The sequence below is a fragment of the Pleurodeles waltl genome, chromosome 3_1 (assembly GCF_031143425.1).
Source record: "Pleurodeles waltl isolate 20211129_DDA chromosome 3_1, aPleWal1.hap1.20221129, whole genome shotgun sequence".
In the NCBI taxonomy this organism is placed as follows: Eukaryota; Metazoa; Chordata; class Amphibia; order Caudata; family Salamandridae; genus Pleurodeles; species Pleurodeles waltl.
In genome coordinates, this window is record NC_090440.1 from 1,312,218,340 (window position 1) to 1,312,233,190 (window position 14,851).

The 14,851-nt window shown below is 45.0% G+C and overlaps 1 protein-coding gene across 2 annotated transcripts in view; it reads right to left on the reverse strand.

Annotated features, from left to right (window-relative positions):
• Positions 1 to 14,851, reverse strand: part of SEC22A (SEC22 homolog A, vesicle trafficking protein) — a 381,620-nt gene that overhangs the window by 211,463 nt on the left and 155,306 nt on the right. For both annotated transcript variants that reach the window (XM_069224663.1, XM_069224664.1), the window contains exon 4: positions 1,082 to 1,255. In XM_069224663.1, the coding sequence (XP_069080764.1) occupies positions 1,082 to 1,255 (174 nt within the window). The remainder of the gene's footprint in view (positions 1 to 1,081; positions 1,256 to 14,851) is intronic.

Consider the following 14,851-nt stretch of genomic DNA (forward strand, 5'->3'; position numbering starts at 1 on the left):
TAAAACAATATGTGAATGACCACGGAAGAATTCTTTCTACAACCATTCATAGTAAACAATATGCAGATGAAAACATGTAAGACAATGCAAATGACTATACTCTTGCTGCTCATACTAGGTACAAAGGGAGCAAACACTAATTGGAAAATTTAAACTGAAAGATTTAACATAACTGTGGCACAGATCTTAAGGATGAATTCAGAAATGCCCCTTAGATTAGAACATGACAGCCACATTTCTCAATGTGGAGGCTCCTCTGATGCCCAGAGTACTCGATCCAGTATCAGGTTAGACTTGTCCATACTTTGGGCTTATCTGACGGACTGTGATGTGATCCCTGGACAAATGATGACCACAATGTGCTGGATTAGGGTGCAGAGAGAATGGATTTTTTTTTTTTTTCAAACTATTACACCTGATAGTTGCGCCGGTGCCTAAGGAATAAGATGTAGGCAAAATGGAGTCAGACAAACATATCTAACTCCTGCAAGACCCGCAGTTTTGAGTCCATACTCGAGAGCAAGAACAGACTGCAGAGGTAAGGCTCAGACACATAGGTTTTGCAAAGGAAAAAAATAATAACACCTGTACTCAGACGTTTTTACTACACTAGAAAATGAGACTGTGTTGCTCCTGATCTGTTTTCTTCAAGTGTAAGCAGGGGAGCTAAAACAGTGTATGTGAGAGCTCATGTTAATTATTGTCTTGATTTCAGGCTCTTTTGATGCACTGCCACTTATATCCACTACTTTGCACAAGGCAACAGTAACACAGCATTAGAGGTTTTTAAATTGGGAAATCCCAAAGAATAGGAAGGATGTCAAGGTAATGGTGAAAGAGTGATGGAGAGATGTTCCAGGTTGTGTTTTTTTTTTTTTTCATCTATTGAAACGGAGACAGGTTTAAGCAGAGAGCACGTCCTTGTATTCAAGTTAATATTGGACTTTTAACGTTAGAGTGTATTTCCCATTCTGAAATCGTCTCAAAAGCGCTACATATATTAACAACTTCCAGCAAAAGTACATAAACAAGATAATTGCCAGTTAAAAAGAAAACACAACAGAACACACAATACCAATACCTTTATATTCTGCGGCACTTTTATGTGAAAATCCATTTGCAGGTCCGAGCTCACCCATGGAGATTTGATAAGGGGGTCTCAGCTTAATTTCAGTCTGCATATCAGCCAGATTGATTTTTGTAGAGAGGGATCGAGGATTGTTATACCTTTGCTTGGTCTTTTGAATACAATTATCTGTTGAAAAACAAAACAACAAAGGGTCTCTGTTTGGATCTTTCTTAATTAAATCACACTGGAATATAACGATTTGTAGATGATATTCAATTTCCATACATAACCTTCAGATGCACTCTACTGAACTGAAATGAACAGTATTTCAGTCTTATAACTAATAGATCATGGGCTGCAACAGTGAAAATGAAGTTCTGCAAATCCATTAGGTAGTCACTGCAAATGTGTAATTATTTCCGCATCTTTTCATTTGAAAACGGTGCGATTACATACGTATTACACGCATTTTAAACTTAAACTTGCATAGTTTAAACTCGGAGAAGTAGGCATGCATTCATGCATAGCGGAGGAGCTCCTCACTTCAGTACTGCTGCAAAGAAACATGTTTCACCTTGCCAAATGTATGAGAGGACCATTGTGTTGGCTAATACTTGCTATTTTCAGCAGTGTGAAAAAGCAAAACAAAAACTGCAGCAAACAAGCACTGCATCAGATTTCACATTCTTAAGTGAACAAAACTGAGCTTGTACCCGGGATTTCTTCCCTTGCAAATAATATCCACGTTATTACTGAAGGAGTTTGCAAGGGGCAAAACAGCGCAGAAAGTAAAATATCACGAGTCATTAAAATAGAAAACAATTGTCAAGGTAGATTCTCCTAGTATTTATGACGGAAAGTGTTAATTTTATTAAAGACACAGAGGCGAGTATTATGCTTTTTGTTCCTTCTTTAAGTTTAGTAGCAGCAGACAAGGTAAACGAAAACTACAACTCCCAAGTGGCGAAGGAAATAAGCCAATGGGAAGAAAAATGCTAAAATACAAGAACATTAACAAATCAGTATGACATACACTCTATTATGACATCACTTGACTGTGAACGCCTACTTTCTTGCCTGAGAAGTCAAATAGAACGAAATAGAGGTAAAATAGAAAATAAAATAAGTACAGCCATGACAAAAGAAAAAAGTTCATAACAAAAGTTCATGAATCCAGGATACAGAAAGAGGTCTGGACCAACAGGACCGGCAGGATTCCCACCACTTCTTGAAGACGAAGTATCCGTTTATTTGGATGCCAAAAGGGCTGCTGTTTCGTTAAGATGAAGGTTAAGTAGTAGTCGTGGTCGCTGTCAGGGAGGGAGAAAAACATCTAAACAGTGCAGTGGGATAATACCCGGCTCCGTGTCTTTAATAAAAATTAAAACGTTCCGTCATAACTACTAGGGAAAGTCTACATTTTATGTCAAGACCGGAGGCTCTTGTTATGCTTGTTCAAAGCATATTAATCACATTCACAGAAACATTATCAACAGGCTTACAATAGAATACTTTAAACACATTGTCGTTAGACCAATCTGTTGATCTAAGAATGTCCTTCAAGTCGGAACCCACCCAAAATAGTCCGGATACTATCGCACCCCTGAAAGAAGGGGCCCCAAACGTGGAAGTATCCATACCTGCCAGGGACATGATCCATTTTAGCCAAAAAGCCAGAGTAGCGGAAGACACAGGATTATAGGGTTTTCTAAAGGAGATAAGGAGTTGGGATACAAAAGGCATTCGTAGATCTACAGTCTTCTGTTAATAAATCTTTAAATATTGTCCAACACATAACTTGGGATGATCAGGAAAATAAGGATAAAATACTGATGTGAGGTTAGTTTTGGTTGGTCGAACCACTGTGAACAAAACACTTGATGTAATAAACTGGCAGGAAGAAATGTCTAAAGCTTTAATGTCTGATAGATGTTTGATAGAAATGAGGCATCAAAACATTGTTAACTTATCAGATACAATTTTCAGGGAAAGCATAGAATTGTCAGACCATGACAAAATGAAAATGTCACTTACCCAGTGTACATCTGTTCGTGGCATCAGTCGCTGAAGATTCACATGTTGTGCATAGCCCGCCATCTGGTGTTGGGTCGGAGTGTTACAAGTTGTTTTTCTTCGAAGAAGTCTTTTGAGTCACGGGACCGAGTGACTCCTCCTCTTCGTCTCCATTGCGCATGGGCGTCGACTCCATCTTCGATTGTTTTCCCCGCAGAGGGTGAGGTAGGAGTTGTGTTGTAGTAACAGTGCCCATGCAATGGAGTGACTAAGTATGTACCTATTAAAGGTTTAAATAATATATTTACAAATGTACAGAGCTTAAGCTAACTTCCGAACTGCTACAGGCTCCCGGGGAGGCGGGTGGGCACATGTGAATCTTCAGCGACTGATGCCACGAACAGATGTACACTGGGTAAGTGACATTTTCAGTTCGATGGCATCTGTCGCTGGAGATACACATGTTGTGCATAGACTAGTAAGCAGTTATCTCCCCAAAAGCGGTGGCTCAGCCTGTAGGAGTGGAAGTAGTTTGAAATAAGGTTCTTAACACGGCTTGACCTACTGTGGCTTGTTGTGCGGATAGCACGTCTATACAGTAGTGCTTGGTGAACGTGTGAGGCGTAGACCATGTGGCTGCCTTACATATTTCGTTCATTGGAATATTTCCTAGAAAGGCCATGGTAGCACCTTTCTTTCTGGTTGAGTGTGCCCTTGGTGTAATGGGCAGCTGTCGTTTTGCTTTAAGGTAGCAGATTTGGATGCACTTAACTATCCATCTGGCTATACCTTGTTTTGATATTGGGTTTCCTGCATGAGGTTTTTGGAATGCAATAAATAGTTGTTTAGTTTTCCTGATGTTTTTTGTTCTGTCAATGTAGTACATTAATGCTCTTTTGACATCTAATGTATGTAGTGCCCTCTCAGCTACGGAATCTGGCTGTGGGAAGAACACTGGTAGTTCTACCGTTTGATTTAGGTGGAACGGTGAAATAACCTTTGGTAAAAATTTAGGATTAGTCCTTAGGACTACCTTATTTTTGTGTAGTTGGATAAAAGGTTCTTGTATTGTAAACGCTTGAATTTCGCTTACTCTTCGTAGAGATGTGATGGCGATGAGAAATGCAACTTTCCAGGTTAGGAACTGTATTTCGCAAGAGTGCATGGGTTCGAAAGGTGGACCCATGAGTCTTGTTAGGACAACACTGAGGTTCCATGAAGGAACGGGTGGTGTCCTTGGTGGTATAATTCTTTTAAAGCCTTCCATAAATGCTTTAATGACTGGTATCCTATATAGTGAAGTTGAATAGGTAACCTGCAGGTATGCAGATATTGCCGCAAGGTGTATTTTAATGGAAGAGAAAGCTAGGTTAGATTTTTGTAAGTGGAGCAAGTAACCCACTACATCCTTTGGAGATGCGTGTAATGGTTGGATCTGATTATGATGGCAGTAGCAAACAAACCTCTTCCATTTGCTTGCATAGCAGTGCCTAGTGGATGGCCTTCTGGCTTGCTTTATGACTTCCATACTTGGGTAAGTTCTAAGTGTCCGAATTCTAGGATTTCAGGAGCCAGATTGCTAGATTCAGCGATGCTGGATCTGGATGCCTGATCTGTTGGTTGTGTTGTGTTAACAGATCTGGCCTGTTGGGCAATTTGATGTGGGGTACTACTGATAGGTCTAGCAGTGTTGTGTACCAGGGTTGCCTTGCCCAAGTTGGTGCTATCAATATGAGTTTGAGTTTGTTTTGACTCAATTTGTTTACTAGATAAGGAAGGAGAGGGAGAGGGGGAAAAGCGTATGCAAATATCCCTGACCAGTTCATCCATAGGGCATTGCCCTGGGACTGCCTGTGTGGGTATCTGGATGCGAAGTTTTGGCATTTTGCGTTCTCTTTTGTTGCAAACAAGTCTATTTGAGGCGTTCCCCAAAGTCTGAAGTAAGTGTTTAGAATTTGGGGGTGCATTTCCCATTCGTGGACCTGTTGGTGATCTCGAGAGAGATTGTCTGCAAGTTGATTCTGGATCCCTGGAATAAACTGTGCTATTAGGCGAATGTGGCTGTGAATTGCCCATCGCCATATCTTCTGTGCTAGGAGGTTCAACTGCGTCGAGTGTGTCCCCCCCTGTTTGTTTAGATAATACATTGTTGTCATGTTGTCTGTTTTGACAAGAATGTATTTGTGAGTTATGATTGGTTGGAAAGCCTTTAGTGCTTGAAAAACTGCTAGCAGTTCTAGGTGATTTATATGCAGTTTTGTTTGATGAACGTTCCATTGTCCTTGTATGCTGTGTTGATCGAGGTGTGCTCCCCACCCCGTCATGGAAGCATCTGTTGTTATTACGTAATGTGGCACAGGGTCTTGGAAAGGCCGCCCTTTGTTTAAATTTATACTGTTCCACCATAGAAGCGAGAGATATGTTTGGCGGTCTATCAACACCAGATCTAAAAGGAGACCCTGTGCTTGTGACCATTATGATGCTAGGCACTGTTGTAAGGGCCTCATGTGCAGTCTTGCGTTCGGGACAATGGCTATGCATGAGGACATCATGCCTAGGAGTTGTAATATCATTTTTGCTTGTACTTTTTGTGTTGGGTACATGCATCGTATGATATTGTTTAAATTTTGAATTCTTTGTGGACTTGGAGTGGCTAGTCCTTTTGTTGTGTCTATTATGGCTCCTAGGTATTGTTGTACCTTGCAAGGCAGAATGTGTGATTTTGCAAAGTTGACGGTGAAACCAAGTTTGTAGAGGTTTTGTATGACCTGATTTGTGTGGTGTGAGCACCTTGTCAGTGAGTTGGTCTTGATTAGCCAGTCGTCTAGATACGGGAATACGTGTATTTGCTGCCTTCTGATGTGTGCAGCCACTACTGCTAGACATTTTGTAAAGACTCTTGGTGCGGTTGTTAAACCAAACGGCAATACTTTGAACTGGTAATGTATTCCTTTGAATACAAACCTTAGGTATTTCCTGTGCGACTGATGTATTGGTATATGAAAATACGCGTCTTTGAGGTCTAAGGTTGTCATGTAGTCCAGTAGTTTTAGCAACGGTAACACTTCTTGTAGCGTGACCATGTGAAAGTGATCTGATTTGATGTAGGTGTTTAGTATTCCGAGGTCTAGGATTGGTCTCAGTGTTTTGTCCTTTTTTGGTATTAGGAAGTAGAGTGAATAAACTCCTGTGTTTATTTGTGACTTTGGTACTAGTTCGATTGCATTCTTTTGCAATAATGCTTGGACTTCTATTTCTAGAAGGTCGGAATGTTGTTTCGATAAATTCTGTGCTTTTGGTGGTATGTTTGGAGGGATTTGTAGAAATTCTATGCAATAACCATGTTGGATAATTGCTAAGACCCAAGTGTCTGTAGTTATTTCTTTCCATGCTTGGTAGTAATGACCTATTCTTCCCCCCACTGGTGTTGTGTGGAGGGGATGAGTAACATGTGAGTCATTGCTTGGTTGTAGGGGTTTTGGGGCTTTGAAATTGTCCCCTATTCCTAGGGAATTGTCCCCCTCTATATTGGCCCCGAAAACCTCCCCTGTACTGTCCCTGGTAGCTGGACGGTGTTGCCTGTGAGGTGCTGGCTTGTGTGGCCTGACCCCGAAACCCCCCTCTAAAGGTTGTCTTGCGGAAGGTGCTGTAAGTGCCTCTGCTCTGCAGGGAGTAGAGTGCGCCCATGGCTTTAGCAGTGTCAGTGTCCTTTTTCAGTTTCTCAATTGCCGTGTCCACCTCTGGTCCGAACAGTTGTTTCTCATTGAAGGGCATATTGAGCACTGCCTGCTGTATCTGTGGTTTAAAACCAGACGTTCGTAGCCATGCGTGCCTTCTTATAGTCACAGATGTGTTAATTGTCCTTGCAGCTGTGTCTGCTGCATCCATAGAGGAGCGTATCTGATTATTAGATATGTTCTGTCCTTCCTCAACCACCTGTTTCGCCCTCTTTTGTAGTTCCTTGGGTAGATGCTCAATGAGGTGTTGCATCTCGTCCCAATGGGCTCTGTCATAGCGCGCAAGTAGTGCTTGAGAGTTAGCGATGCGCCACTGGTTTGCAGCTTGTACTGAGACTCTCTTTCCGGCTGCATCGATCTTTATCTGGGGGTGGTGCATCCCCAGATGTGTGGGAGTTGGCTCTCTTGCGAGCGGCTCCTACTACGACAGAATCTGGTGGCAGCTGTGTGGTGATGAAAACAGGGTCTGTGGGAGGCGCTTTGTATTTCTTTTCAACCCTTGGTGTGATTGCCCTACTCTTGACCGGCTCTTTGAAGATTTCCTTTGCGTGCCGAAGCATTCCTGGGAGCATAGGCAGGCTTTGGTAGGAGCTGTGGGTGGATGAGAGGGTGTTGAATAAGAAGTCATCCTCGACTGGTTCTGAGTGGAGGTTTACGTTGTGGAACTCTGCCGCTCTAGCCACCACTTGTGAATAAGCTGTGCTGTCTTCTGGTGGTGAGGGCTTTGTGGGATACGCCTCTGGACTGTTGTCCGACACTGGGGCGTCGTATAAGTCCCAAGCGTCTTGGTCCTGGTCACCTTGGCTCACGGTGGTGTGAGCCGGGGAATGTGATGGAGTTTGTGCTGGCAAACGTTAGTTACAGGTGGAGGAGAGGGTGGCGGAGTTACCTTTTTCACCATTTTTGTTTGTGGTGCTTGGTCTGTCTGAAACTCCAGTCTCCTTTTTCTCCTCATAGGGGGAAGGGTGCTTATTTTCCCTGTTCCTTCCTGTATGAAAATACGTTTCTGCATATGGTCCACTTCGGTGGATTGCAACTCTTCCTCAAATCTATGCTTTCGCATCTGAGAGGACAAGGACTGCTCCTCTGAATAGGAACCGGTAACTGGGTCGGTTGCGGGTCGTTTCGGCACCAAAACCCTGTCTGTATGCTTTTTCGGCTCCGAGGTGACCTTCTTCTTTTTTAGAGTCGAAACCTCTCAGCGTCGATCTTCCTCGGTGCCGCTGTCTCGGCGTCGAGCCGTTTCGGCACCGCTATCTCGGCGTCGATCCTTTTCAGCAGCACTTTCTCGGTCCCGAGAAGGCTGCGTGCCGGTGTCTCGACCGGAGTCGGACGATCTCGGCACTGTGTCGGCCTTTTTCGGTGCCGATGGTCGGTCACTGAATTTATGGGTCGAGCCATGGCCTGGTGGCAGTGGCGTCCCCTGGGCCTTGTCACTTTTCTTTTGTTTCTTCGACGTCTTACTCACAGTTCTTGGATCGTCGAATTCCTCGGAGTCCGATTCGTGGATCGAGAAGGTTTCTTCTTCCTCTTGTTCCTCGAACTCTCGGTGCGCTGTCGGCGTGGACGCCATCTGAAGTCTTCTGGCTCGACGGTCACGAAGTGTCTTTCGGGACCGGAACGCACGACAGGCCTCGCAAGTCTCTTCACTGTGCTCAGGCGACAGGCACAGGTTACAGACCAAATGTTGGTCTGTATACGGGTATTTGTTGTGGCATTTGGGACAGAAACGGAACGGGGTCCGTTCCATCAGCGTTGTTGTACACGCGGTCGGGCCGACCAGCCCCCGACAGGGGATCGGAAGCTACCCCGAAGGGCACCGGAGCTCTTCAATCTTCGATACGGTGTCGATTCAATCTAAGCCGAACCCGAACGCAACAATACCGACGTAATCTTCCGATAGATAGCTAACTTTCCGTTCCGAAACTCGGAGCGACAGGAACACGTCCGAACCCGATGGCGGAAAGAAAACAATCGAAGATGGAGTCGACGCCCATGCGCAATGGAGACGAAGAGGAGGAGTCACTCGGTCCCGTAACTCGAAAGACTTCTTCGAAGAAAAACAACTTGTAACACTCCGACCCAACACCAGATGGCGGGCTATGCACAACATGTGTATCTCCAGCGACAGATGCCATCGAACACATATTTTAAACCACATTCATGTCCTATAACTGACTACATTTGGGAAGCAGAGGATTCAAGAATTTTACTCCCTTCAAAAGACGACAAACGAGTGGATGTTCTCCCACTGGTTTTCCATTAACATAAGGATGGTTGGATGATATAGCTGATCTGTGAAGGTTAATGCTGCGATAAGATTTCCCTTTGCTAGCCTCTGCTGCTAGGAAATTAATAATGAATGTTACTTCTGCTAAAAGGGAATTGACGTTCTTTCCCAAACACAAGCTGTGCCATAAAGACCAAGCTGACTTGTAAGCCTTCCTGCCCCCTGGAGCCCAGGATTGTTTGACATATTGAGAAGCCTCTTGACAAAATGAGGGGGAGAGATTGAGGAGTCCCAAAATTTTCCAAGCTAAAAGGCTGAGAAGGTAGTCTAGGAAGAGGTTGTGAGGATGATTCAGAGGGTCTAACAAGAGGTCCAGAAACGAAGGAAGAAGAATGGGACAGTCTATCAAGAATTCCAAAACGGTTGGGTACCATACCTGGGATTGCCAAAACGGCACTATAAGTATTAGGGTGGCCTGTTGCTGCCTCACTTGCACACGTATCCTGCTGGTCATGAGGAAAGGGGGAATGGCGTAATTCAGAGACACTGACCAATCCTGTAAGAAGGCATCTGAGGAAAAGGCCAACGGATCCGGGCACCAGCCGGTAGAACTGAGAAAGCTGGGAATTGAGCCGGGAGGCAAACACATCTATTACTAAAGGACCCCACACTTATACTGAATTGGCTGGAAGACTGAGAAATTAACTTTCCAGTCGCTTGAATCCGGAATATAGCATGAGTGCTGTGAGAAAGTAGCCTCTTTCTAGCCTTGTTACCCCCACTTTTGGCCTGGTTGTGAGTGTATGTCAGGGTGTTTTCACTGTCTCACTGGGATCCTGCTAGCCAGGGCCCAGTGCTCATAGTGAAAACCCTATGTTTTCAGTATGTTTGTTATGTGTCACTGGGACCCTGCTAGTCAGGACCCCAGTGCTCATAAGGTTGTGGCCTATATGTATGTGTTCCCTGTGTGGTGCCTAACTGTCTCACTGAGGCTCTGCTAACCAGAACCTCAGTGGTTATGCTCTCTCATTTCTTTAAAATTGTCACTGACAGGCTAGTGACCAATTTTACCAATTTACATTGGCTTACTGGAACACCCTTATGATTCCCTAGTATATGGTACTGAGGTACCCAGGGTATTGGGGTTCCAGGAGATCCCTATGGGCTGCAGCATTTCTTTTGCCACCCATAGGGAGCTCTGCCAATTCTTACACAGGCCTGCCACTGCAGCCTGAGTGAAATAACGTCCACGTTATTTCACAGCCATTTTACACTGCACTTAAGTAACTTATAAGTCACCTATATGTCTAACCTTTACCTGGTAAAGGTTAGGTGCAAAGTTACTTAGTGTGAGGGCACCCTGGCACTAGCCAAGGTGCCCCCACATCGTTCAGGGCAAATTCCCTGGACTTTGTGAGTGCGGGGACACCATTACACGCGTGCACTACATATAGGTCACTACCTATATGTAGCTTCACAATGGTAACTCCGAATATGGCCATGTAACATGTCTATGATCATGGAATTGCCCCCTCTATGCCATCCTGGCATAGTTGGCACAATCCCATGATCCCAGTGGTCTGTAGCACAGACCCTGGCACTGCCAAACTGCCTTTTCAGGGGTTTCACTGCAGCTGCTGCTGCTGCCAACCCCTCAGACAGGTTTCTGCCCTCCTGGGGCCCAGCCAGGCCTGGCCCAGGATGGCAGAACAAAGGACTTCCTCTGAGAGAGGGTGTTACACCCTCTCCCTTTGGAAAATGGTGTGAAGGCAGGGGAGGAGTAGCCTCCCCCAGCCTCTGGAAATGCTTTCATGGGCACATTTGGTGCCCATTTCTGCATAAGCCAGTCTACACCGGTTCAGGGACCCCTTAGCCCTGCTCTGGCGCGAAACTGGACAAAGGAGAGGGGAGTGACCACTCCCCTGACCTGCACCTCCCCTGGGAGGTGTCCAGAGCTCCTCCAGTGTGCTCCAGACCTCTGCCATCTTGGAAACAGAGGTGCTGCTGGCACACTGGACTGCTCTGAGTGGCCAGTGCCACCAGGTGACGTCAGAGACTCCTTCTGATAGGCTCCTTCAGGTGTTGCTAGCCTATCCTCTCTCCTAAGTAGCCAAACCCTCTTTTCTGGCTATTTAGGGTCTCTGCTTTGGGGATTTCCTTAGATAACGAATGCAAGAGCTCATCAGAGTTCCTCTGCATCTCTCTCTTCACCTTCTGCCAAGGAATCGACTGCTGACAGTGCTGGAAGCCTGCAAAACTGCAACAAAGTAGCTAAGACGACTACTGCAACTCTGTAACGCTGATCCTGCCGCCTTCTCGACTGTTTTCCTGGTGGTGCATGCTGTGGGGGTAGTCTGCCTCCTCTCTGCACTAGAAGCTCCGGAGAAATCTCCCGTGGGTCGACGGAATCTTCCCCCTGCTACCGCAGGCACCAAAGAACTGCATCACCGGTCCCCTGGGTCTCCTCTCAGCACGACGAGCGAGGTCCCTTGAATCCAGCAACTGAGTCCAAGTGACTCCCACAGTCCAGTGACTCTTCAGTCCAAGTTTGGTGGAGGTAAGTCCTTGCCTCCCCACGCCAGACTGCATTGCTGGGAACCGCAACTTTTGCAGCTACTCCGGCCTCTGTGCACTTCCCGCGGAAATCCTTTGTGCACAGCCAAGCCTGGGTCCACGGCACTCTAATCTGCATTGCACGACTTTCTAAGTTGGTCTCCGGCGACGTGGGACTCCTTTGTGCAACTTCGGGTGAGCACCTTTTCACTCTTCTTCGAAGTGCCTGTTCCGGCACTTCTGCGGGTGCTGCCTGCTTCTGAGAGGGCTCCTTGTCTTGCTCAACGCCCCCTCTGTCCCCAGACGCAATTGGCGACATCCTGGTCCCTCCTGGGCCACAGCAGCATCCAAAATCGCTAACCGCACGACTTGCAGCTAGCACGGCTTGTTGTCGATCTTTCGGCGGGAAAACACTTCTGCACGACCCTCCACGGCGTGGGGGATCCATCCTCCAAAGGGGAAGTTTCTAGCCCTTGTCGTTCCTGCAGAATTCTCAGCTTCTACTGTCCAGTAGCAGCTTATTTGCACCCACAGCTGGCATTTCCTGGGCATCTGCCCATCTCTGACTTGCTTGTGACTTTCGGACTTGGTCCCCTTGTTCCACAGGTACCCTCGACTGGAAATCCATTGTTGTTGCATTGCTGGTTTGTGTCTTTCCTGCAGAATTCCCCTATCACGACTTCTATGTCCTTTGGGGAACTTTAGTGCACTTTGCACTCACTTTTCAGGGTCTTGGGGTGGGCTATTTTTCTAACCCTCACTATTTTCTAATAGCCCCAGCGACCCTCTACAAGGTCACATAGGTTTGGGGTCCATTCGTGGTTCGCATTCCACTTTTGGAGTATATGGTTTGTGTTGCCCCTATCCCTATGTGTCCCCATTGCATCCTATTGTAACTATACATTGTTTGCACTGTTTTCTAAGACTATACTGCATATTTTTAGTATTGTGTACATATATCTTGTGTATATTTGCTATCCTCATACTGAGGGTACACTCTGAGATACTTTGGCATATTGTCATAAAAATAAAGTACCTTTATCTGTAGTATATCTGTGTATTGTGTTTTCTTATGATATTGTGCAAGTGACACTAGTGGTACTGTAGGAGCTTCACTCGTCTCCTTGTTCAGCCTAAGCTGCTCTGCTAAGCTACCATTATCTATCAGCCTATGCTGCTAGACACCCTATACACTAATAAGGGATAACTGGGCCTGGTGCAAGGTGCAAGTACCCCTTGGTACTCACTACAAGCCAGTCCAGCCTCCTACAAGTGCCAATCTGCTATGGAGTGGAGAGCTCCTCGAAGATATTCTGCATGAACTGAAATTTAGTTTGAAAGGCAAAATTCCCTAAAACCTTTTGCTAGTTCTGCTAGGGGTTTGATTTTTTCCCTCCTAGATGATTTATTTACCGTACCACTAAAATGTTGTCCATTCTGAGAAGGACAGCACAACAAACCTTGTTTTTTTTGCAAGGCTTTCGATTGCAAAGGAGTCGACAAGCATCTCTAAAGAATTGATATGCAACCTGGACTCCTCTAAAGACCATGTACCTTAAGTCGATATTGGACCACAACTGACCCCCCCAACCTGTGTGGCTTGCATTTGATTATAATACAAGATCTGGGGCTGATGTGAAGATAGTTCTGTCGTTTCAGGCACCTAATGGTCTAACCACCACTGGAGTTCTATGCGAGAATCGAGATCTAGAGGAACAGTGTCTAAATACGATAGGCCCTTTCTTAAATATTGGATTTTTAGCCTTTGTAGCACCCGATAATGAAGAGGGCCTGGAAATATGGCTGGATAAAGGAAGAGAGGAGACCTACCCGAGCTAGAGATCTGAGAGAAATCACAGAACTGCATAGGATCTGAAGAATTTCTGATTTTATGGATTTTACCTTCACCGAAGGAAGATGAAGGGTGGCAGAAACCAAATTTATTTTGAAACCCAAGAATTCTATCAGTTGATTTGGAGACAGAGAGGATTTTTCTTTGTTGAGAATTAACCCTAGATCGGATAAGAGAGAGCATTTCAGCATCATGTGAGAAAGAAGGGATACAGTAGACAGGCTCATTACAAGAATGTCATCTAGATAAATTATGAGCCTTACTCCTTGAGCTCTGAGGAGAGCTATCACTGGTTTCATTAACTTGGTGAAGCACCACGGAGCTGACGAAAGACCAAAGGGCAGCGAGGTAAAGTGAAAGTGTTGGGCTAACCACTGAAATTGTAGAAATTTCCTGAAATCTGGAAGAATCAGTACGACGAGGTATCCATCTTTTAGGTCCAAACGAGCCATCCAATCGTGTTGAAGCAGAGTATCTCTGAGGTGAAGTAACGTTTCCATTTTGAAATATCAATAGACTACAAAATGGTTGAAACACTTGAGATTGATTACTGGACGCATCTTTTTGTTCTTCTTTTAAACTAAGAATAAGAACATGGAATTGGTGAATCCCGATGGGTCAGGCTAAGTAATAACAATTGCTGGTTTCTGAAGAACAGACTGTCCCTCTAAAGAAATTAGATCGAACATTTCTGCTGAAAATTGTGGAAGGAGATATATAGAGGACCAGATAGGGTTTGAATAAAATTTAATAGCATAACCTTGTACTGTATTTAACACCCAAGAGCCTGAGGTGATTGACAATCATTTTGGGAGAAAAAAAACAAAGACGGCCCCCTACAGGAGGAAGGCCAGAAGTTAGGCTTACCTGTTTGATTGGAAAACCTGGAGCTCTTAAAACCTCTGTTATGGAAACCTCTGCCTCTTTGCAGATAAAACTGTGGCTTGTATTCCTGATAGGATGCATTGTAGGATCCTCGGGAACCTTGGTTGTAATACCTACAACCGGCAAAGCAGTTCCTGCCTCTGCCAGCCCTGGCAAAAACCCGTTGGGAGAACATCTTCTTTAAGGACTGTTCAGCCTTGTCCAAAGAAGGAAAAGTGGAAACATATTTGCTTAGCTCTTTAATGAACGAGTCCCCAAAGAGCAAACCCTCTGTTTTGACAGCCAGATCCACTGTCGCCAAGTTCACCAATTTGAGATCCAATTTCAGTAAAAGACCCTTCCTCCGTTTATGTGTTACCACAGAGTTAACATTGCCAAGAATGCAAACTGCCCACTGAACCCATAGAGAAAGTTCTTCTGGGTCAATAATACTGTCATATAATCTGGCAGACTCTGCAAGATCAAAAATGCACATAAGGGGGCTAACCACATCTAATAGTTTGTCCAGATAA